Source organism: Salminus brasiliensis, chromosome 5, assembly GCF_030463535.1.
Source record: "Salminus brasiliensis chromosome 5, fSalBra1.hap2, whole genome shotgun sequence".
Taxonomy (NCBI): domain Eukaryota; kingdom Metazoa; phylum Chordata; class Actinopteri; order Characiformes; family Bryconidae; genus Salminus; species Salminus brasiliensis.
In genome coordinates this window covers 40961501-40987700 of record NC_132882.1, presented here as the reverse complement: position 1 = coordinate 40987700, position 26200 = coordinate 40961501, and the positions used below count along the sequence as shown (strand labels likewise).

Genomic DNA, 26200 nt, shown 5'->3' with positions numbered 1-26200 from the left:
ATCATCTTGTCCGCAAGAATGTTTTCAGGTGATAGGTCCGTGCTAGCAATTTGCTACAAGCACAACCTTTCACAAGCCCCTTTCTCGGGTTAGCGGTTTGGTTATGGAGGCAAGCAGGGAAATCAAGCTCTAGAGTGATTGCTTGGGAGGGCGGTTTTAGGCAGAAGCTGTAATTTGACAGAGAATCCAAAATGTGCTCTGTTCTGCATTGATTCGATAACTGCAATTTGCTAGCCCAGACAGTCGTGGGCTAATGCTAACGTGCAGCTCAAAATTTCCGAAAGTCTTAGCATTATGTTTGGCTCCTGCTGGACTGCACTGGGGACAGCTGTTGTCAACTTTGCTGATTTTTAACTGCTGAAGGTTATCCTGAAGCTTCCTCCCACAATCCAGCTCAAGATCGCTGGTTTTTGATGGCCTAAGCTGGTCTTTGATGGTCAAGGTGGTTGAAAAGCTGGTCATCCAGACATCAACATACCCTTTACTGGTAAGCTAGCTGGTTAACCAGCTCTTCACCAGCATAGTGGATGTTGCTTCCATGCATCCAGCATGGTCTAGCTTGGTCATGATTGATCATGCTGGTAGACCAGCTAAACCATCAAACTCAAACAACAACATACCCCATGCTGGCAGGGCAAAGTTATGCTACGGCAACCTAAATGTGAACATATTACGCAACCTATTTCATGGGAAAAGCATTATTTTATCATTACTTTAGTCAGATGTTGTAATTAGGTCTTCTAATTCTAGCTGGCAACAGCTGCCCTATTTTTTACTGCTTTAGCAGAGGATAACCCAATTGCGGTGTACAATAAATGCACTGCAAACCTGCCGTTACCCGATTCAGGCCCCCTGCCCGACAGGTAGACTGTAGAAATCTGTGCTGCCCACAGATGATCACAAAAAAACAAAGAACTAACATTAGTTTAGCCGTTGTGACAGTCGTGTCCTGTAAGGCAGGAGGAAGGTGGTTCGGGGGTAGATTAGCTTACTTGCTCAAACTGAATGAATTTTGACTGCTGCAGGGCAACTCCCCAAACGTACAATGCCAACTGTAAAGTTTGGATGATTTGGACCCCTTCCTTCCAGTGAAGTTTTAAAAACAACAACATTTGATGACATTCTAGACAATTGTGGGCTTCCAATGTTCTCGTAACAGTTATTACCTGCCCATGCAAAAAGCAAGCCCCATAAAAACATGATTTTTCTAGTGGAAGAACTCGACTGGCCTACACAGAACCCAGTCCTCAATCCTAGGATGAACCTGAAAACGGGCTGCAAGCCAGTGCTAACCTCGCTAATGCACTTGAGGCTGAATGGAAGCAAATCCCGACAACCACATTCCAAAATCTAGTGGAAAGCCTTGAAAAGCCTAGGCTGCTTCTAGGACCTCAGCCTAGACTTTGGAACGCAGCTATGGACAAAGAAGGAGGAGGGGGGGGCACGTCATATTAATGCTAATGGTTTGGGAATGAGGTGTTCAGCAAGCACATGTAGAGGTGATATTTAACTGTCTACATACTTTTGACCTTATAGTACCGAATATGGTTTAACAGGCAGAAATGTAAAGCAAATTGATAAGAAGATTGATTTCGATATTGGCCGTAACCAGGTGTTGATTAAGAGTGGTTATTATCCACCCAAAAATATGCAGGAGTATTTCTAGAAGTCGCTGAAATATTCAGGGCACAGAGACGACCGAACGGCGTCAATGATACTCAGTTATGAGAGCTGGGTGGAATTTCAGATATCGCATATGGTGTCTATAATAGAGCTTCTGTGACGCATGGGCGGCCGCTGTACAGATGGCAGTACGTTGTCAATTTTCATCCCGCCCTGCGGTGCAAATATGTGCATGAGAGCCGTTATCTAAATTGAATCAGTAACAACACTGGCAAAGTTATCTTCTTTAAAAGCAGTTTAATGAAATTACATTCCGAAAAAGTATACCGAAAAAAATATAAGATCAAACATAGTGCAAAGAGATGTAAAGTGCTTCTACAGACCTCGGTACAGTCCGAAGGTGCGATTGAGTTAAGGTGCTTTTCAAGTAAGACAGAGGGAGCTGTTTACACATGATCAAACGATTGGTCTTATATTTCTGTATCAAAAGATCCCTTTGTGCCAGAACGATTATCTGAGGAGAAAAAGATGCTAATTATGCTGAAAGGAACCTGCTTTCAACCCAAGGCTAGCAGGAAAAAAGGCTGGAGAGGTACTCTTACTCAAGGATACCTCTCAAAAAACATCAAAGATTTAAAGCTCACACCAGCAAACCCAGGAGCCACACCCGCCACCTTTTGACAACAATCGTGAATCTCAATTTTGCTGCCTTGCCAAATCAATATAGCGCAAATTGCACAGCTCTTGCTGAATGAGTACTGCTGCCAAAGCCGCATGAAAGGAACCGCCGCCGTAAAACAATCATTGCGCTCAAGCCTTTTATATGACGCACCCCTCATGCTTTCTTCAATTCAGCACACGGCCTGCTTTTCAGTGGCAGACGTGACCATCTCTTATCCAATCTTGCAGGCTCTTTCTCTCCTCCTACTCCTTCCCCCTTTATCCACCTCCACTCTTTTCCCCACACCTCTCCTCCATCCATCTCCCTCATTACACCAGGGGTTGTTTGTCTCCAGCGGTGGAGGTCAGAGATTCCACACTGTTCCTGTAGATGGGCTTCTTCTGGGAGCGGTCATCGCTGGAGGACAGATAAGAATGATATGGCGTTAAGGGGATAGCAGATGAGAGATGGAAGCAGTTGTAGAAAAGAAGGTTTGAGCAGTGGGGTAAGTCTAGTCTGAAGTAAATCGTGTACTGTAACACCCTCCACCCTCCTAATCACAGGCCTCGACTGTCCACTTTCACTTGTACAGCTTATCTAAGCTATATGCAATTGTGTTGATAAAATTGTGCCATCTGAAATGTTTGGTTGAGGGAAGAAAGGGATAATGGATGGGGGCTGTTTTATCATTGGCTTGCTTCCAGTGAGGAGTAGTCTTAGGGTAAGTTTATGCTTGTCAGAACCCTGGTGCAACTGCAATTGTAAACACTGACTTTCAAACTTACACCAAACAAGAGGACCGAGACCGCCTAAGCAGGTGGAACCCTGGTGCGGTTCGTTTGAAGTACGAACACAATTCACAAAATACAAAGGCATCTAAACGAACCAAAAGCAGGGTTGAAAACCTAGTATCAACCCTGCCTGTTCGCTTCACGAACGCCATGCCATTTGTCCGCTTCAGTAGGGGTGAGTCTCTGTGCAGACCTGGCTACATCTCTGTTCTTCAACTTCTTCTGTCTGTTGCTTTGTGTCCCAAACCGCACACTACCACACTACTATACAGTTTCAGAACTAGCCACCCTAAGGATCCAGTGGTTAGATTTAAGGTCAGCTATTGCGTAAATCACTTAGGACCACACCCACCTTACGCAGGCCACTACTTGCAGCCACCTTTCTTCCCCCTTTTGGTTCGACTGCATATATGTCAGTAAGAACACAAAGCAAACCAGGACTAAAATCTAACAATCTATCATTTTCCTGCTTGGTCTGGACCAAGGGAACCCAGCCACAAGTGCAAAGACACCCTTAATGAGTATACGCATTAAAAATAATAATTCTAGACAGTGCACTTCCTGTGTGGTGGCAACAGACTGGGGAATGTTATGTATTGTCTATGTCCAAAGCAAAGCTGTATAAAGACACGGTTTGCTTTGCAGTTTGGGGTAGGACTACTTGACTGGCCTGCACAGAGCCCTGATCTTAATCATAGGATTGGTACTAGAACACTGACTGCAATCCAGGCTGCACCCAACATCAGTGCTGACATGACTAATGCACTTTTGGAAAAATGCAAGCGAATCTTATCATAGCTAGCGCTAGCTGTGTCTAGAGGTGTTGATGTATTTTCAGTACAGTAAAATATTAAGTGCCTGAAAGTGGTACTATTGGTACTATTACAAGACATGTATAACCTATATAATAATCCATAGTGTTTTCCTCAGCATACACAGTGTATTTGCAGAGCATTCTTTAGATAACCATAGTAACTGTCTGAATGTCCTGCAACTCCAGTTGGTTTCTTAGCAGCACTGAAACGCTAAAAAAAATCTTATTAAGGAAATAAAAAAGAAGAAAAACTATGTTACTGTGAACTAGTTGGCAATCTTTAGCCCTAGTGTACCCCCCAGGCTGGTGCATTCTACTCACATAGGCCCCTTGCCCTTGTTCTGTTTGGTGCGGCGGCACAGGCAGGCAGTCGTGGACACAATGATCACCAACAGAGCCACTCCGGCAGCGGATGCCATGAGAGCAATGCGGCCAGTTGTCGTTTCATACCAGGCAGCGTCCTCTGTAATGCATAAACACAAAGAGAGTTAAACCTGAGATTCTTAAATGCAGGGGCTTGTTCAAATCATCTTGGGTTGTTAGCGACCCAGCACCTACATCAAATACTGACTGATCTACATACTGCCTAAGAGTGTAAACTGAAAAGAATGAGAAGACTGTAGGAAGACATTTGTCATTATTTAAGAAAAATGTTGAGGAGGAGGGGGCAAAGCAGTCAATGGTCACCAGTGATCCCAGGTATGCAATAAAAGGGGAATTTAGCCGTTTTGATTTTTTATTTTTAGCACAGGCCTTGTCCACATGTAGCTGGATATTTTTAAAAACTGATATTTCCCTCCACACAGAGATGAGAAAACACCTGCACACTTGCCCTACATTTAAATGCACAGTTCGATTATTTGCGGACTATTAGCATATTGAATGCATATATGCAAAGAATGCATAAAAAATATTGTAATAAAAACAAACATCTATAAGTGAAGCTCGGGGGAAAAAAACAATATGCATGAAAATTGTTCAACTCTCTGTCTGCTGCAATTGTGCTGTCAGTCAATTTTTAAATGGACACAGTGCAAAATTATTTATGAAAGAATTATTTATGAAAGAATATGAAAACTCACCGACTAAAAGCAGTTACTATAGAAACCACCTGTCACCTTCTGTCAGTTTCAGTTTTTGCACATTTTTCTACCATACCTTACATGAAAGATGGGAGTGACTGTGTTTATGTAGCACTGCAGATCATTCCAAGTTAACACATCTGCTACAACCTCCCCACCATTCCCCCCTCCTCCCCAAGCCTTCTGGTGCTGCCTGCAGACCACACTGACCTGGCAGAACGGTGATGCTGATGGTGCGTTTCTTGGAAAGGGACTCCACGGTGGGATGCTGAGCCGTGCAAGTGTATTTCCCACTGTCCAAGTCCCTCACTTGCTCCAGCCTCAGCTTACTGGAGGGCACAATCCAGTCGTCTCCCTGCAGAGAGACAAAGAGAGAGTGAAATCGAGAGCTTTTTGAAACCACTTTTGTAAAGACGGGTGGAACGAGACCCACAGAAAGAAGAAAGGAGGAGGCGAATGAGAGCAGCGTAATTAGAAATAGAGATGGTGACAGGAATGAGGTGTTCGCACATTCTGCGTGAAAGACAATGCGATATTAGCTGAAACTGTTAAGGATGAGAAAAAAGGAAAGAAGAATGACAAAAGTGCTAAATCTAGCAGAGAAGAAACAAGAGCCATTGTAATTAACCTTGATAATGGTATCAGTGGAGATTTATCCTAGCAAGTGGACTGTTAAAAATGGAGAATAATGAGTGTGAAAGAGAGAAACGGAAAGGACGGAAATAACTACGGAACACAATGTGAAGAAAATGGAAAATTAAAAAAAGAGAGAGTGCGCGCTCGAGAGAGAGAGAGCGGGAGAAAAAGAGCCTGTCATAACCATACAAATTATTTTGGCACTGGAGGTTTTTCTATAGCTTGCCAGCGAAGTCCATTTCGTTTTGAATGGAAGTAAATTAAGAGGATTCCCAGCCGAGCTAAGTTCTGGCTACCGAAGCACTGCACATGCTAATCCACTGGTTCGAAGCAAAAGCTCTAAACTTCCTTTTCGTACATGCTTATATTGCCACAGAAACAGAAGCTACTGCAGTTATTTAAGGTCAACACCTTCTGCTCTTCTTGCTGTATGTGAGAAGAGAATATCACATAACCCCCATTGGTGATGCACAGTTTAAAAGCTCAGGAAGGGGACCGAGCACTTTTTATACTACCTGGACTATATATATATATATATCTCATCTTTAATAGTAAATTATATGTACTATAAATTAAAGGTAAAGGTAAAGGTGCACGTATTTAATGGATTCAGTAAAAGATTCAGTCATTCTTAGAAATTATATATTAATATTATATAAATATACACACACACTAAAAAAAAAACATATATATATATATATATATATATATCTCCACCCACTCCCACTTTGCAACATTTTTTTTTCAGTAACTGCTATAAAAGATTCAGTATTTACTACAGATAATTCAGTAACTGGTATAAACAATTCTATATCTACTATAAATGCTAATATGGTAATATATAATGCTAATATAATTACTGCTATAACTGCTATAAGTGATCCAGTATTTACAAGAAGTCATTTAGTATCTACTACAAACAATTCAGTATCAGTAACTACTATAAAAAATTCAGTAACTTCAGTAACTATCAGAAAAAAAACATCACTTTTGAATCCTTTCAGGTCAGAGAGCTTCTGCCTCCTTACAGACGTTTATCCTGACTCTTTGAAGTTTCTTTGGTTTGACAACAAGTGAATGTTTACCATTTGCACCATTAGCAACACTGTGATTTCTCAGGTTCCCATCAAACTGTGCCAGATCCTCTTTCAGAGGATGTGCATGTGATGAAAGTACATGTGACGTACATTGCAAGTAAGGACATGTGAAATGACCAGAAAAGATTCCAGTGAAAACCTACCAGACCACTCTGGTTGTAGAACGACTGTATTAGACCAGAGGTACTCAAATATGTACCTTACAGATCCACATACTAAATTTGGTAAAATGGGCAAAAGTATTGGGACACATACTCATTCATTGTTTCTTCCAAAATCAAGAAAAAAAAAGTAAAAGATAAGAATGTAATCTGCTTTTGTTGGAGTAACTGTCTTTATTGTCCAAGGAAGGCATTCTACTAGTTTTTGGAGCATTGCCGTGAGGATTTGATTACATTCAGCACGCAACTAGATCGCTAGTGAGGTCAGGATGTTGGGATAATCACCATGCCAACTCATCCCAAAAGAACAGTTTCACTGCTCCTTAGCTTAACACTGAAGGGCTTTATACCCTTCTAGCCCATGCCTGGCATTAGGCCTGGTGCCAATAGGTTCACGTTCCTTTGCTCTGGAGAGTCTTATTCTATTGGCTGCACTCCTCTACAAGGACTAGACATGCAGTGTACTTAAAATACAGTAACTTAAACCAGCATTCATAAGAAGGGGTGTCCACAAATATTTCGACAACGGCTATGGCTTTGTGTTTCTCAGTCCATTCCTCCATACGCGGAGGGTTTTCACTGTCGTATTGCTAAAGTTTCTATAAATTACAGTAATACATATTTCCAACAATGCACTGGCTCAAGTCAAGAACCTATTACAGTAATTGAGATTTAGAGCCTGTCACTGTATGACATGTCTGTGGTCCTAAATGCTTATTACACATTACATTCTCTTCATAAACAGCCAAACAGCCATGGGGTGCCCTCTCTATTGAGCTTACTAAGCCTTTTCAATAACTGAATAGATGCATAGTTTCCTTTAACTACCTCCATTGATAGAATTCAGTGACCACTAATTGAGCTCTTGGCTCTTGTCAATGGAGCCCCACCAGCTTCCACTTAAGGACCATTATTATGTTCTTCATATATGATGAGAACAATGAAAAACTGCAGGATGCTTTTTTACGATGTTGAGATTTCTAGCCTGTTTTCTTTCCACTGTGAAACAGACTGTGCTGGGCGGAAAGTGCATTCTTATTATCTTTGGACACGTACCACAATTCTTTACATTTCACTTGCTGCTGATGGGCTTTCTGGTACATTTCACACTGTGTCTCAAGTGGCAAAAAGGAGGCAAAGCGGAGACTGGATTACCCACAGACAGAGTTTGCCCTGGGGACCACTTTACAGGCCTCAAACTCAACACTTTCAAACTTCGCTCCAGGTTTACTGTGAAAACATAGACTGTATGTACAAATGTTTGCGGACACCCCTTCTAATAAATGCATGCAGCTACCTTCAGTTGCACCCACTGCTGACACAGATGTGCAGTATAGTCTAGTCCCTGTGGAGAAGTTTTGCCAACAGAACAGGGCTCTCTGGAGCAGATAAACATGAACCTACTGGCACTATGCCTAATGCCTGGCGTGGGATAGAGGGGAATAAAGCCCCCCCCAGCATCAAGCTGTGGAGCAGCGGAATGATGTATGGTGCTCCAATATTAAAGTCTGGGACGAGTTAGAGTGTTGCGGGATTTGGAGATTGCTGAATGCAATCAAATTCTCACAGCAGTGCAGCAAAATCTAGTAGAAACTTTTCCCTGGAGATGTACAGACAGTTGCTCCAACAGAAGCAATATGATTGTTTTTGTTTTAATACCCGGAAGAAATAATAAGTGAGCAGGTGTCCCAAAACTTTAGTCCTACAGCGTAAGTATAGGTCTACTCTTGCTGGCCAGCTGTGGTAATCCAGATAATAAACATAAAATAAATGTAATATTCACTCACCAAGCACTTTATTAGGAACATCATACTACTACCACTACTACTACTACTAATAATAATAATAATAGGATATAGTAATTATATATAATAATACTGCATTTAGCTACCTTTTTCTCTCAAAGCAGCCTCAATTCTAAGTGCCTCGATTCTTTTATGACTTTCATATTGTGAATCTCTGGTTGTTCCACATCCCAAATGTGCTCTACTGGATTCAGATCTGGAGACTGAGACAGTGAACTCATTGTCAAGTTCGTAAAATCAGCTTGAGACTGTGCTGGAAGTCGCCGTTACAAGATGGTAAACTGTGGTCATGCAGGGATACACATGGTCAGCAACAATACTCACATTGGCTGTAGTGTTCAAGAGACGATCGACTGCTATTAACATGTCAAAGTGTGACAAGAAAACATTCCCAACACTATTACTGTTGACACAAGGTCCATAGAGTCATGCTGTTGGCGCCAATTTGGCGCCTACCATGTGCCTCAGCAGAAATCAAGATTCATCAGACCAGTCTACGTTTTTCCAGTCTTTAACTGTGCAATGTTAGTGAGCCTGTGTCAACTGCAGCCTCACCTTTGCGTTACCCCACCTTCCATTCAATCTGCTTGAACCAGTCTGGCCATTCTCTGCTGAACCCCTTCATCAACAAGGCATTTCCAGAACTGTCCCTCACAACACCATTCTGAGTAAACTCTATAGACTGTGCTGGAAATCCCAGGAGATCAGTGGTTCTAGAAATACTCAAAATCACTGAAATTACATGAAATCAGCCCTATTCAGAGGGCTGATGTGACAATTACCTGAAGCTGCAGCCTCGCGTCTGCATGATTTAATGCCTTACTCTGCTGCCAAATGATTGGGTGCCTTAGGTGTTGATGGTGAGCGGTTTTAATGTTTTGCCATAGTAGTCTGGTAATACTACACTTGTTGTCAAAACTCTGGTAATGTGACAACCCTTGACCTAACAGCATTAATGGTTTATCGTTCATACTCTAAACTCTTACCTCTTTGGACCAGAAGTACTGAGGGGTCTCAGAGGCAGAGGTGGAGCATTCCAACTCCACATCATCCCCTAGCTTCACACGCAGCTCCTGCAGAGAGTTGAAATAGCGGGTGAACGAGGTCAGGCCATCTCTGAACACGGACACCTCTCGCATATCTGAAGAAGGAGGAAAGTAAATATCTTAGATAAGTCACAATAACATAATGACATGAGCAGAATCAGAAAGCAGCATAGTTCCATAGGCCAATGTCAAACCTTTAGGGTTTTTGAAGTGGTGCAGTTGACTAGAAGGGCAAAACAAGACCCAAGCGTATTTCCCATTGCAGGTGCCATAGAATGGACAACATAGTAAAATAATGAGACAAGCACACTGTTTCCACTTTTTAAAGGCAAAACCAACGTATGCAAAACAGAGCTGTAAAATTCAGAAACCCTAAAACTGTTCTGTGAGAGTCACTAGCATAAGGCCTTTCGGGAAAGCGAGGCTAAATTCGTCTACTTCTGGAGAATATGGAAGTGAAGCTAAAAAGGCTAAAAGCTAAAACTAGCCAATCTGAAGCAACATCACTCAGAGAAGGGCAGACTGGACAAGAGGAAGCAGATGAAGCTAGTGAGTGCTAGCCAGGTGCTAGGCTAAAAGCGAACTTTACCAGAACCTAGTACAATCTCTTCAACTATCTAACCTCACACTAAGGGTGGGAATCTTTTGGTACTCTTGTCTCAGAATTCGATTCAAAGGGCTGCGCTGCGATGATCTTGATGCATCTTTTTTTTTTTTTTACTATACAGCACTCATTGTTTTTTCACAGTGTGGAAGGAGAATGTACTGTGAGAGCCCCAATTTCAGTAATAATGAGTGTTCCTGTTGCCTTGCACATGCAGCAAACTTGCAGCAAACACACTCAAACTTGTATTCAGATACAGGTGTTGACATGGCTATTCTTCTATGCAACGGATTATATAAAGGATTACGTGCCTCGTTCAATTGGATAGAAATGGTATTCAGAATGGCCCAAACCGGACTAGCCAATTCCAATTGAGGCTACATATAAACAATTGCCAGAGCTGAATGATGTCAAAAAGTGAAAAACATTTTGATCTCATGTCTCACCCACAAAGGCCATGGTTCTACGGACTGTTTTTTGTAAGGAGAAAAAAAAAAGTAGAATGGGGTCCATTAAGAGAAATCAGCAACCCATCACAACTCGTATGACATTCATCTACCATTAATAACTCCAGTGGAGCCTCAGTGTGCAAGGTGCTCACGCAAGAACTCGATCCATGGGACATTATTTAACAAATGTAATGTGTTCATGCTCCAATGAAACATTTTCTCGGGCCTTTTGATCACACAGAAGAAGAATGCCGGCCTCAATGCCGACCAGTTCTGAGACTGATCAATAATAATGATTATGGTCTATCAAGTCTTGGCCCACTGTAACGATACAATGTGTGCAATGGTTCATACTCTTCTCGCATCTGAGCCTATTGACCTGTTCCATAAATCCCCCCCACCATGTTCCCCGCTGCGTTTTTCTGATAAGCCACCGCTATCGACCTGTTCAAAGGCGCAGCATCTCCACCACTCAATATCACGCTGTCATCTCAGGAGAACAATACGCTTTCCTCAGACGCTCCTCTTACAGGCCGTATCATGTGTGCTCATTGTTTCTAAATGCTGTGTTCAAACCTGTTCCTCAGGACCCAAGGATTACACAACCGCTCTTGCAAAACACGGCGATGCTGGAGATCAACAGCCCTGCTCATGTCATGTGATGTTTGTTGGCATGCAGTTAGAGCTAAACCCACACCTATTTGATCAGCCGAGACATGTTTGAAGGTTACTTCTTTAGCTTTTCATATGAGCTACGAGGCTACAGTAGCTTACAAGTACTGGAAGCTTGTAGCCACAAAAACTTGTAGAACACCCAAAACATCCTTAAGGCAGATCAATCTGTTGATTCTCTTTGGTCTATGAGTTCTGTATATGTGGTTTTAAACACAGTATGACTTAGCTAAATAGTGTGGAAGCGTTTGCTTGAGTAACTGGAGGAACTTTTTTTTTTACCTGAATAAGGTATGTGTATTATGGTGTGCATTGCGGCCTAGTTAGCAAAATAGCGACAAGTAGGGAGGTTGATAACTGTGAAAAATCCAGCTCAAGGCCAGCCTGGTCACTGGCTTTGGATGGTCTAAGCTGGTCTTTGAAGGTGGTTTAAAAGCTGGTCATCCAGACAACCTATACCTATGAAAAGCTAGCTGGATAACCAGCTCTTGACCAGCACAGTGTATGATGCATTTGATCTTGGTCAGGTTGATAATGCTTGTAGACCACCTAAACCCTAACTTATCCTATGCTGGTCAAGAGCTAAGCTGGTCAAACTGGTAACCGTCTGATTCCAAGTTTTGTAAGCAATTTTAGCCTACTGTCACCGATTCTAAACTTAAGACTCACACATTATATACAGTATATATCACATCACACGTCTTGGCTGACTGAAATCTGAAGGGGAGGTTAAAGCATGTTCATTTGATTTCCTGCCAAACAATTCCTTTCAACCCTCCTACAAATTGCCCTTAAACCAAGTCACGGACCATTAAACAAGCTACCAAATTTGGAAAACCTTAAAACTAAGGAATTTTTTGTTGGGAGTTTGTTGGCAAGCTGCAGAAATCGTGGCATCAGGGTTGTTTTTTCTGTAAATGCAGTGGAAAGCAGCTGCACATTCACACAGCTACTGATGGGCATTCTGGCTCTTTTCAGCAAGTCAGATCAATCGACACAGCTCGCCAACCAGAGCCGATTCGTTCAGGTCCAGCACCAGCAGCTTTTTTAAAATCCCCAAAAATTATCCAAGTTAGCAATGTTATCTATCATTTCACAGAAACTGAAAAGGGCATGAAAAACCCACATAAGCCAGTCTATCAAAGATTGTTGAACTACTCAACACAGCTTGAGGCAAGTGTGTACTATGCTGTGTAAGTGCTGGAGCGTGGAAGCTTCAGTTAGCTATACTCTTAAAAATAAAAGTGCTAAAAATGGTTATATAAAAGAACCATTTTTGTCAAAGAGAGGTATGACCATGAAGTATCTTTTAGACCTAATGAACCATCACTTGATGGTAAAGGTTCTTCAAAAAGTTCATACTCACACAATAACATGGTTCTCTATGGAACAAAAAAATCTTCTATGGCAGGGATGCACAACTGCAGTCTTGGAGGGGTGGCCTCCAACAAGGTTTGCTAGATGCCCTACTCAGACACACCCACTTTGCCTGGAAATTAACTGATGAGTCGGTAAGTCAGGCGGACACATAATCATTTCAGGAAGGTTTTGGGGTCACATTCGCCTGTCCACCTGCGGTTCCACCTTCTGTCACCTGCACTACTTTTAGTTTTAGCCTCGTATCTTCACGGTCTTGTCACCAAACATGCCTTGGCTGACTGTTTACATTTGGGGTAGGGGTAAAACAACCTTAAGCCAGTCTACACTTTTGAAACACAGCGCGGTTTAGGTTGTTGGTATCTGACCGCAGACAGCCCCAGATGCCGCCCCTCTACTCACAGTGAACAGGTATGGTGTAAGTCACGGATGAGTTGTTCATCATGTCTGTGGCGTTGTCAGCGACACAGCGGTAGGGTCCGGCTGACCAGAGCTGGATCCTTGGGAGCACGAGGAGCAGGCGGCCATCTTCTCTCTTCACGTTCACGTCGTAATAGAAACAACGGCGATACAAGTAGTTGAAATCGTCCAAGTCCAGCCGATGCCACTTCTTCATGTGCTGCAAGAAAAAAAAAAAAACAACAACAAAAAAATCCCAAATATTAGATATACTAAACATAACACCACAACAACATCAACCAACAACAAAGGAATCCCACTCACAGTTCCTTAAAAAAGGAGTGTATGGGAATCTGAATCTCACATTTATTAAGTTATTTAGCTTGTTAATTTAAGGCTATATTAAGGAAAGGACCTAAAGGAAACATTAACCCTCTTGATTCTGAGGGCATTTTCTAGATTTCCCCCATATCTTCTTCGCCGTGGAGTTATCAAATAACTGAATATAGGGAGGACCACTGGGGGGATGCCACTGATCACCTAATCCACATGTCTATGTCAAGCTGTTAACCCTATGTTATCCCAGTCATCTATCATTCCTGGCTCCACACATCAGAAGGGGGACTTAGTTTCCTACCACAAAGCAAAGCCACTCGAACTCCAGCCCAAAATATTTCTCTGAGTTCGCTCTCCTCTCTCACAGTCTTCTTCCAAATCATCACAAGCTGAAAGCATGATCTGATCTAGCAAATATGCCTTTAAAGGCGCTTGCATAGAAGAGAACATCCACATGCGTTGTATCAAACTGTTCAGAACAATCGTGACTATCCCTATAATGAGACCCTATGTGACCTAGAGCATTGTATAAAGAGATAATCTGGCCGTAAACTGGGAAAAACCGAAGTCTTTTTCTATAAGAATTTTAGAAATTCTTCATATTTCCTGTCTTAGCTTCACAAAATTAGTGGAATGTATGAATAAACTAGTTTAGAAACGGTGAGAGGCCATTTGTGTCCCGTGGTCAGTTTCACAAAATCATAAACGGACGCTCAAAACCACTAGTTAAACACGTCAAGAAACGTTGCTACCTGAAGCAAACACAATCAAACTAAACTAATAACACACAAACAGTTGTACTGTTCACGTCTTTAATTGAGCACATTGAGTAAACATCTACAGTGCAGGCTAGAAAAAGTAAGTGAAGAGATTGGAAGGGAAGTGATTGGAAGCTTTGCCAATTAACCATAAGCACACAAAGCCTGGTTGCTCACAAACCTGCTCCTCTCAAGAACGATTGGTTGGTGTGAACCCTGCCTCAATACAAACCATTTTCATTAGACCTCAGAAGCGAAGTCACAGAGATAAATGAAGCTGGAACTTACGGTTCTGCTAACCGTAAAGTTAAATTTACTAAATTTATGGTTAGGCAAAGCGTGTAGAAAATTCACAACTGTTGCTAATCACTCCAGGAGCACAACAATCCTAAAAGGTGAAAAAACAGACCTTTAGAAGTACCTACAAATGGTGAGGACATCACCACTGAACACCAATGCCAAAACCTTATCCCAACTATGAAGCTGGGTGGAGTGAGAATCATAGTTTGGGCCCGCTTTGCTGCAGCAGTCCATGACCTCAAGGTGAAGAGACGTTGGGCTATGCAACAAGACAATGACCCAAAGAACACAAGTAAATCAACTGAAGAGTGTATTTTGGATTGGCCAGGACTGCTCAACATTGGACATTTAGTGGATTGCTGCTAAATGGGGATCTACATGTTACTAAATTGAAGGGTTCACTTAGTTTTTCTAGCCTGCACTGTGGAGGTTTACTCCAAGTGCTCCAAAAATGCATGAACGCTAAACTGTTTGTACTATTAGTTTGGTTAGATTGTGTTTGTCTATAATAGTTAATTAAATAATAATCAGGCCACAAACGTTGCTTTGTGATTACTTGATTATTAATCCCAATCACAGATTTTAAATGCTTGGGGGAGTCTGTGGAAGAGAAAACATCTGTCTGACACCTTTACCAAGAATCCATCTGAAGAAACAAAGAATGTTGTTATTTTGTTGCTGCCACCAAACGCTCAGTCTGTGCTTAGAGGCAGATGCTGCGAATCCTCCCAAGACTGCTCGGCAGGATGTGTTAATTAAACAAACTAATAACTGCTCTCTGTGGCCCACTAAACACACACTGCATCGTAGCTCTCACTCGGGCTGCTATTCTTAATAGCCTTCCAAAGTAACAAAAACTCAAGCTGCTGATTTGATCTTTTGTTCTGCCCAATTCCAATTAGGACTCTATGCCTCTGCTCGTAGGAGCCCCTATTGCAAGTAGGTACATAAGGTGAAAGACATCCAACTAGTGTTTATAGCCAGGATGATTAATTAACAGTGCACTGGCCAGATCTGGCCCAGATGCATGGTTTCTATGGCCAAATGCATTCCCCACATATAAAAGCTAATTTAAAAACAATAGAGAGAAGCCTCAGGGCCTTCTAGGTCTTCAGAGAAGGTTTAATGAATTTCAAAAATGAAAAACTGATAAGAGTGTTGACATTACCAGTTGACAGCCAAAACAAGGCTAAAACTGGCTACTGATTTTAACTCTCAAGTCCACCTTAAATAGTGCTGCAGTTACATTGTGTGCATTTCAACAGCAGAACAGCTGCATATGACATACTGTGATATTACACTGGTCACACTTTTGTTTGTTTACTACCTGTTATTACATAGATCTGCCGCATGCCAAAAAAATATGGTCTGCTAAGGGGACGAATGTGTATATATATTTATATTTATCATTATTATAAATGACTATATGTGGATTCTGTGTCTGACATCAATTTCCCTTTCACAACATATGCAAAGAGACTGTACAGGGTTACATGTTCATTCAAATCTCTAATCTCGCAGAATCTTCAGTGTGTTCATGCATCCCGTCCAGTCTGCGACATGGAAGCAACAAAAAGGAGAACTCAAAAACTGCTTATATAATAATTTATTACTTGTAATAAAGGGTTCAATGTTCAATAACCATTTGAGGTCATATCGCCCAGCGCTAGTTACTTGCCAACATGTGTTGTGTGGATTCCTGGCTTTTCAATAAAAGGTCCTTATGCACTTGTTTAACTAATGCGCCTGTTATTCCCTGTATAGAACGAGTTTATATAAACAGTATAATCAGTACCAATTCGAAGCTCCTCCTAGCACTAGCTCCTGGCAATGCTCAAACGAAAGCACCAGGTCCCCAGCTCCATCGCACCAGCTAACAGAAGACTGCGCCAGCCAACATCGATCAAGAGTGATGGGGGGGGGGAGTGAGAGAGCGCCATCTACCCACCCGGAGAGAGAGGCGCCAATCGTGCTCTTTCAGACACCGGCTGCTTATAGCAAAGCTCAGGATTTGAACTTGCACCCCTGGGCCATAGTAGAAGCGTATTAGTTTAAGATTAAGACTTTTTTGACTTTGTTAAAGACTGCCTTGACTGTTTAAGCATACTTGTTAACATCTGTGCGAATAAAAGGGCGACCATATAAGCGTTTTCAAGAGGGAGGAGTGTGAATGCGAAAGTGTCACCATTAACGTCAGGAGTGTTTGTGTGGGAGATTAGCCTGTATTTCAGCCCACACGTCTGGCTGAAATGCTCAGTTTTATAAGGGAAGTGAAGTCCCAGTTCTTTGCTTGACATTTAAAGGTAAATGCACGGTAAATGACAGATTAGCAGTGGCGTTTCATTTTGGTTTATTATTCGTTGTCAATCTTACCCTTGACAGCTTTTCAAAGTGCACAGAGCTCATGTTGAATTCCGATTCGGAGTCGACGCACTCCAGGGTCACCTCCTCCCCCTCCACAACAGGTCCAGTCGGTCCTTTCACCACCAGAGAAGCTGAGAAACACACAAACACACATTATTTTCTTTTTTAACCAAAACAGAACAAGGAATATTAAACCAGCCCATTCAATCCCTTTGTGTGCTATTCAAGTAAACATTCAAGGTAACTTCCTGGACTGTGCCTGTGCCCCACAGTTACCTTTGGCGTGCAAATCATGCAAAACATAGTCACGCACATAACTGGTTATTTAACTTTTCAGAAATGCGAGATAGTGGACCTTGGAATTGTTATTACACTGCTACACACTGTAAGCAACGAGTGTAACTGTATCATATTGGCAATGTGCAATAAATGGTTAAAGACTGGCCTGCAGTCTTATAATTCTTTTTATTTGTAATTTAGTGGCGTCCAGTTCCATCCACCAGCTGGAACTCCCTCATCACACAATACTACCTACCTAGGAGACACATCTTTTTGAAGTGCTATTAATGTAACAGCATTGGACAGCTCAACATGCTTGGAGGAGAACACTAAACACCAATTCTATTACATTAGCTTACAAACAACCAAGCTGGCCAACAACGCGACTATAAATAATCAATTACTACAGATACACTGATCAAAAACAACAAAATAAATAATCATAAAAAAATAATATATGGTTTATTAGCATACATAGGACAAAGTAAATAGGCTCTATATTGCTTTACTTATAAATCTGTAATACATTTTTATAAACAATTTGAATAAATAATCCATTTAACCCCAAAACACTGCCTTTTCTCCCCCCAGTAAAAAATTGTGTGCGATTTTTGAGACTGTGACATCACCAAAGCCTCTTTGACCATGCAGTTTGTACAGAGCTAAGATCATCTTCCTTCTTCCTTCTTTCAGATCAAGCTTATTGTTTTAACCCTGTTCTTCCTACTTCAAAATTTCACAAGACGTGTCTGTGCAATAGTGTAAGCTAGAAACGCATCATAGGCTTTGTAGCACAAAACTTTCCACCCTGTAACATTCAACCCCGTAACAGTGCCGAGTGTGACGGAGTTGAATACTTGTTGCAGGATTAAAAGATCTGAACGTGATCTGTTCCCCAAAACCGTATGTTAATGTATATACTTTATTTATTTATTTTTTAACCATATTTACACAGATTTACAGTTTCAAGTCTATGAAAGCCCATTCCCACCACTTAAAAAATCCATAAAATGAATTATTATTAAGTGAATTGCTTATTAACTTTTCCAATACTTTGAGATAAGTTTTCATTATTACATGAACACCTCGATTCATCAAACCTACAGATACATTGATCAGAAGCGTCTGCGACTGGTCAGGGCGCTTCCAGAACACGGACTTATGTGATGTCAGTATTGCAAAGACTAGTAACGAAATGATTAGCAAAATAATACATGGTTTGTTAGCATACATAGGATGTAGTAAATAGGCTCTATGTTGCTTTATTTATAAACCTGTAATACATTTTTATAAACAATCTGCATAAATAAATAATCAATTTAAACCCAAAACACTGCCTTTGAGAGAAGTTTTTATTATTTTAAGTTTTTTATTTTTGTTTATTACATTAATTAAAAAAATATTTTTGTTGTTAGGTAATTGTTTTGAAATACTATCTGATTATTTTCAGATAGTATCTCATTATTGTCAAATGCTGTCATTATTTTGAGATGGCATCTAATAGGACATGATTTTCCTAGGATTTCTCAATTTTTTAGATCCTTACATTTTCATTATTATTATTATTATTTATTATTATTATTATTATTATTATTAGCAGTACTGTTTCAAGAGCGTTTGAGACCTTTATTTATTTATTTATTTTATTTATTTTTTTTTTAAAGCAGGGGGTTAATACTGTGTAAGAATATATCCGACCAAATGACCCCCAAATGGGTTTGGTTGAACGCTGCCCTGCAGCCGTTAGCAGGTTCAACGGCTCCGACATAAACAGGAAGCGGCTGGTCACTGATGGCGCAGTATGAACAGGTGCACAACTGCAAGAGCCTATGGACTCACATAGGGGTCACAAGAAAGTGCAACCTCTTATGAATGATCTGATGGTCACACGGCTGAGCAGTGGTCACGTATGGTTTCTCTTTTCATTTTAAACACAGGCTGGTTTTCCCCCTGAAGGGAAAAGTCCCGGAACGGCGGGATGTTATTGTTCCCTAGGAGCGAGCGTTAGCTACCCAGCTGTTAGCACTAGCTAGCCAGCCCCTCACAGCCTTACCTACAACCACAATTGTGCTCATTTTAATTAGTTATTCGACACTTAGCTACCTGACTAAAGTTTACTAGCTAAGTCAGCACATTGTATTATTACCTAGCTAGCTACTCGGGTGTCATGCAGTGTCATATATATTAAAATTGCCATTTAAAATATGGCAAAAAAAAAAAAATAAAAATAAATAGCTAATCACTCCTTTACCTCTAAAACGTTTCTAACAATAAATAAAAATATATATATATTAGTAAAAAAAATAAAAGTATTGATTTCTAGCGCGGTTATACAATGAGCTCAATACTGCAAAGCCATGTGTAAACAACCAAACAGAAAGTGCAGAGAGAAAGCGCGCCTCTGTGGATTTGGCTGATTTGAACGGAGGAAACTTCAGGAGAGAGAGAGAAACAGAGCTGAAATCAGGTGTAAACTCTTTATATTTACCGTTGCCATTTCTCAGGAAGGCGAAAACCACCGTGGCGAGAATAACGCAGGCTTTCATTGTGACAGGCTTTCCCAGCCCCAGCGCGTCTAGCTAAGTCGAAAGTGTCCCGAGTGAAACTTCGCCCTGCGTATTTATAAGGACGGGGGCGGGGCTTCACGGCTCCAAGCCCCGGCTTCCACTATGATAAACAGCCAATAGGAACGTTCCGTGGCCTGCATACTAATGAGTTAAGCAGCAGAGCGAAGTAGTGAAGTGAAAAGGTCACAAAACCCCTGACATTAACCCCCCACATGACGGCCATTGGTCGTGACGATCTTTAGGCTCGTTCTTGTGTTTTTGGGATCAGCTTGAGCTCATATGATATGCTAAAGCTCTTAAAGGGTAGCAGAGGAGAACTTAAGTTAAGTTAATCCCAAAAGCAGGAGCTGGGAAAAGCACAAAAAGAGGTTGGGAAATAAAGGTGCATGTATCCTCCGCATTTAACCCATCTGTGGTAGTGAACACACACACACACACACACACACACACACACACACATGTGAACTAGGGGCAGTGAGTACACACACACACCCAGAGCGGTGGGCAGCCAACTCCAGTGCCCGGGGAGCAGAAAGGGTAAAGGGCCTTGCTCAAGGGCCCAACAGTGGCAGCTTGCCGAGCCCGGGAATCGAACCCACAACCCTGTTATCAATAGCCCGGCGCTCTAAAACAGTCAATAAGGTACAAGTGTGCTAAAAATGTACTGAAGTAGGCAGAGCTGAGTACATAGAGATATTCATTACCCTATGAAAGGATTAGCCTACAAAGAAAAAAGTGATCTTATTTTTATAGCTTATTTCCTTCCAAAATGATCAATGTAATTGATCTAATCAACAAAATTGTTCTTGTTCTTTTATGCACCAAAAACACTGAATTCATTCATGCCCTCTCAGCCTGTCTTTGTGCCTCACACTCTAAACTGGCTGTTAGGGTTAGAGGATTTTAAGGCTGGTTAGGGCTTTAACGCTGATTAAGGCCTTGTTAAAGTGTTAATACTAGACAGTATTAAGCACTAACGTCTAGGTGTATAATGCTGTAACCACTGCACTGCAATTTTGGTACCAATCTTGAGAGTTGAGAGTTGAGAGTTTAGCCTAGAAGAGGAAATTATACTTAGTGACTGGCTGAGTGATTGACTGACTGACAAACCTTGTTGAAACACACATGTGCAAGAACTGCCTCTTGTTGCTGTACTGCTTAGCGGGCCGACCTAGAAGAGGCGATTTCACTTATTTGCCTAAAAGAGACTTTCTGGTACTGACGGTCTGAGGACTACATTTTGCCACAAAGCTAACAGGTATCTGTGTTGCTAGCTGCCAGTTCCGCTCAACAACACTAAAGCGGCATTAGCATCTATATTTACATTTACATTTAAGGCATTTAGCAGACGCTCTTATCCAGTGACAACTCTACTATTCACCCAATGTCTGCCTTTGCATTGCTACCACAGTTAACACTGGCCTGGTCCAGCATCGCTACTCCTGAGTTTTCATCGCTATCACGACAATGGCATCACTATCGGACTGGCTGCTGGCTCACAAGCCATGTTCCTTAGGTCCATAAACTAAAAACTAGCAAATATGTCAACTATAGGTTACGGCTCTGAGTTCTTCACCAGGCAAGGTCACAGGAAATGGTACATAAAACATAATAGATCAAGAAAAACAGCAGACCCAGGTGTCTGGCGTCTGGGGAGTCTGGATCTTAGGGGTGAAGAGGGACCTGTATGACCTCTACCAGCAGTTCTCATACATGTACACTGCCATCATCTGCCAGTGGAGATACACAGCAAAACTGTAAAGAAGGAACTTCAGATTGCAGACTGGAGATTTAGGAAAGAAGGTTTCTTTTAATCAGCTGTAACATGAGTTAGTCATTTGCCCCAGATCGGCTTGAGTGTGTGAGGTGTAAAAGGTTATGTACATGTGTCTTCCTTACACAAAATAACCACTAAAGCAAGCTCCAACACAACACAAACACAATAATCAATCACAGACATCAACAGAGTTTTAGCTAACTGGGTAACTGGATGAAAGCTGTAGGCCGAAACAGAGGGCAGACCTAATGTCCAATGCAAGACTCTTCCAAAGCCCCAGTGAGGCGACTGCAAATGACCGGTCGCCTTTGAGTTTCAGCTGAGACTGTGGAACAGCCAAATTGATCAGATGACCTCAGAGACCTGGAAGAAGAGTGTGATGGGAGAAGCTCTTTGATATAAAGGGGTGCATATCCATCCATTTAGAGCCTTAAAAACAAATAAAAGAACCTTTAACTGGTACAGAAGGAAGGGAAAGGGAAGCTGAGATTGGGGTGATGTGATCTCTCTTTTTAGTGCCCGTGAGCTAGCTATCTTGGAGCTGCATTTTGTATTAACTGTAAACGAGCCAAAGCCGACTTACCGACACCTAAATCGAAGAGGCTGTTAGAGTAATCTAAGCTGGATCAAATCAGTGTGTGGATAACCTTCCCCAGTCCTGTGGCGTAAGGATTTATTCAATTATGGCCATTGACCTGAGCTGGAAAAAGTCACTTTTGACAATCGAATAAATTTGTTTATCAAATTTGAGATTATTCTGATCCTACTTTGACAGCCCACCAAGGTTATATGTCTATGAGCACCAAAGAGAATACCCTCAGATTTGTTTTCATTCAGCTGAAGAAAGTTATTTGCCATCCAGAGCTTTGTTTCATCCAGGCGCTCATTGAGATGCTTAAGCGAACGCAGATCCGTAGGCCTCGGTGGGAGATAAAGCTTGGTATCATCAGCATAACAATGAAGCAAGATGTTATGTTTCCTAATGATGTTGCCCAGTGGAAGCTTATATAAGGAGGAAAAAGTACCAGGCTTAAAATTGAATCTTGAGGAACGCCATAGTTGATGGCAGCAAACGAGGAAAACATTAGCAACATTAACTGTGAAGGCCCTATGCCATGCATAGCATTTGAACCAGTCAAGCATCGTCCTAATTACACCTACACTGCGCTCAAGGTGTTCAATGAGGAGGGTGTCAAAGCATAACTGAGGTCCAAAAAGACCAGCGTAGCATAATTACCAGAGTCAATAGCTAGCGACGAGTCATTTGTCACCTTGAAATTGAAAATTGCCTAAAAGTGGACTGAGAAAATGGCATTTCTACTCAAATGAGCCAACAGAACCTCAACAGACAAATCTGACAGCTGACAAATCCAGCTCAAGACATCCCTTAACCAGCTCTTGACCAGCATAGCGTATGTTTCCTTTAGATTTTAAGGAAATGGGGGGTTGATTATCGTCATGCTGGTCATCCAGTTTGGTGAGGCTGTTAATGCTGCTTGACCAGCCTGGTCTTGCTGGTCAACCAGCTTGTGTGAACCCTTGCTTATTACTGTGCCTTTATATAAGGCGTCATATACAAACACGAATGACCTCTGTTCTGATTGGCTACCCTATATTGTGCCTCATTCATAAAGCTGTCTAGACCGAAACACTTGTAAACATCATTGCCAATGGGTGGAGCTAAACTGTTGTAGGCTGAATAGGGGTATATGAATGCATTGTTTAACATTTAGTTGATATTTACATTTATATTTACATTTATGGCATTTAGCTGATGCCCTTATCCAGAGCGACTTACAAGGTTACTCGTCTTACAGAGGTGGGGCAATATAGTGTTAGGAGTCTTGCCCAAGGACTCTTATTGGTGTAGCACAGCATAGTTACCCAGACCGGAAATTGAACCCCAGTCTCCCACATGGTGTGGTAGCTCCGTGGCAGGTAGTGCGCCACACCAACCATATGATATGGGCCCCTTAAGCTCCTGCTTGTAAAACCTCATTGCCAATGGGTGGAGCTAAACTGCTGTAGACTGAATAGGGGTATATAAATGCATTGGTTAACATTTAGTTGATATGGGCCCCTTAAGCTCTAGCGAAGTTGAAAATAAGCGCTCCTCATCACATCAACAGGCGCATGCGCCCCATACTCCATAACATTCTCATATAACTTTTAAATTATGCCTTAGGCTGGCAAATACACGCCTGGTTTCCTTTGCACAGTTTTATCCACCCTGAACTTCACGTGTCGTCAAGGAAAACACAGTTAATTATTGATAAGTCTGAGTCTTGTTCGTTTACAAAGGCTCGCATTAATATTTATGGGTCATACATTTTCATTTCATCAGGATTTAATCTTTTATAGGCTAAACACTGGACTGGAAAGCAGCTCTTTCTCACCCACTTAACCTTTGGGAGAACCCGGGAGAGAAGCAGTTCGCATAAAGTCTTCATCTCTGAGCGGTTTTAAAACAGCAAGTCAAGGCATGTCAGTAGTGAAAAGCGAAATAGTGCATATAAAGGCAGAAACACAAAGCCGTATTGCTCCAGGCACGCTCTCCTTGCTTCACTTGTGTGCATTTAGGCGCATCCGAAATGCTGCGGCCTTTTGCACTTGTGTAGCGTTTCGTGTCTGAAATGTATAGCCTTCACAGTGTAAGCGATAATGAAGTGATATCTGAATAACATTAGGTTGCAACGGTCAGGGTCAGTTACTGAAGAAGCGGAGGGTCCTATTTGTCTCTTTTGTTTTTTGCTCATTCCATTTTTTCTTCAGGGAAAGCATGCACTTTCATATCTAGTGTTGCTGGAGTATTATCTGTCTGAAACTTGGCTGCATGGTTTTGAAAGTACAGCAGTGGCAGAGCAGAGGAGGGGTGGCTTATAGGGCTCAAGCCTCGAATGATTGGTCAAAAGCACTGAATGTTTTTTTTTTAAATAATAACTTTAAAAAATAAAACCATAATTTCTTCTTACTGTCTCTGACTGGGCTGGCAAAATAACCCCCCATAACTGCCCCAAATGTTAACATTAGTTAAAATTTACTGTGAACGCATAAGACATGAATATATACTACAACGTAATAAACCTGATGAAGAAAGCTGTAGTTACTGTGTTGAACTAACTTAACTCAAACTAAACAAGATCAGAACATTTGATTAACTTTATGTAATAATAAAACGACAAATCATTGTCTAAATGTAAACCATCATTCTGTTTATAAATTCCTATTAGCTTGGTTAAACATTACCCTATGTGTAGCACCTCTGCGAAACCCTGCTAGTACAGCAGTAAATGTGAATATTTAATTATATATGTGTTTAAAAACTGAATTGTGAAACAGAAAAGCCTGCCATGAATACACTTGAATATGAATATACCGTTTGTCAAGTTGAGCTAAGCCCCGGATGTTTAAAATGTCTGGCTCCGCCCCTGAAGTACAGTCTTTTACTTGGGATACTAAGCTCACCCAATCATCCTCGTGCAACGCCATATGCAGAAGCCTGAACTTACTACCACCCTACCTAATATTTTGTCCAGGGAGCGTATGTACTAGTGTTGTAGGCAAAACCACCAGATGTGAGACCCTGTCAAGATTAGTCAAGTCAAGTTAGAGCCAAGCCCAAGACCAGGTCAAGACTGAGCGGAGGACTCATCGAGTCTGAGTCAAGACCAAGACTTTGTAACAGTCGAGCCTGAGTAAAAGTGGAGACACGGATCCATCAAGCCAGAGTCAAGACAGCTGTCAGGATGGAGACCAGGACACATTGAGTCCAAGTCAAGAGCAAGTTGGACCCAAGCCTGAGACCAGGTCACACTTAGTCCAGATCAAGGCCAAGACTTTGTAGCAGGCGAGTCTGAACAGAACCTGACCCATCGAGTCTGTGTGAAGACTTTTTGTAGATTTGTAGCAGTTGAGTCAGAGTAAAGGTTGACACAAGGATCCATCAAGTCTGAGTCAAGACTAAAACCCAGGACCAAAACATCTTTGTCCAAAACATTGTAGCAGTCAAGTCTGCGTCAAAACCAAGGCCAAGACCAAAATTTCATAGCAGTCTTGACCTAGGCACTTTGAGTCCAAGTTAAGACCAAAACATTGTGGCAGTCAAGTCTAAGTCAAGACTGAGACCAGCACCTATTGCATCCAAGTCAAGACCAAGACGTTGTTGCAGTTGAGTCTGAGTAAAGACTGAGACCAGCACCCATTGCATCCAAGTCAAGACCAAGACGTTGTTGCAGTTGAGTCTGAGTAAAGACTAAGACCAGCACCCATTGCATCCCAGTCAAGACCAAGACATTGTAGCAGTTATGTCCAAGTCAAGACTAAGACCAGCACCCATTGCATCCCAGTCAAGACCAAGACTTTGTAGCAGTTATGACCGAGTAAAGACTGATACCAGCACCCATTGAGTCTGAGCCAAGACCAATACATTGTAGCAGTTATGTCTGAGACAAGACTGAGACCAGCACCCATTGCATCCAAGTCAAGACCAACTTTGTAGCAGTCAAGTCTGAGTCAAGACCAAGACCAGGAAAAAATGGAAATAAAAGAGTCCTTGCATTTGTCTGATCAAGAAAATTTGCATATCAATTTTTAATAAATAGC

General features: G+C 41.7%; 1 protein-coding gene across 1 annotated transcript; it reads right to left on the bottom strand.

The window, feature by feature from the left end:
• Positions 1 to 1900: 1900 nt before the first annotated feature.
• Positions 1901 to 19845, bottom strand: LOC140555720 (vascular endothelial growth factor receptor 3). Its single transcript, XM_072679025.1, has 7 exons — positions 19743 to 19845; positions 16985 to 17106; positions 13221 to 13437; positions 9657 to 9811; positions 5182 to 5326; positions 4211 to 4352; positions 1901 to 2701 (listed from the first exon to the last, which is right to left on the bottom strand). The coding sequence occupies exons 1-7, from the start codon at positions 19798 to 19800 to the stop codon at positions 2614 to 2616; spliced, it is 927 nt and encodes a 308-aa protein (XP_072535126.1). The 5' UTR covers positions 19801 to 19845; the 3' UTR covers positions 1901 to 2613.
• Positions 19846 to 26200: the final 6355 nt, after the last annotated feature.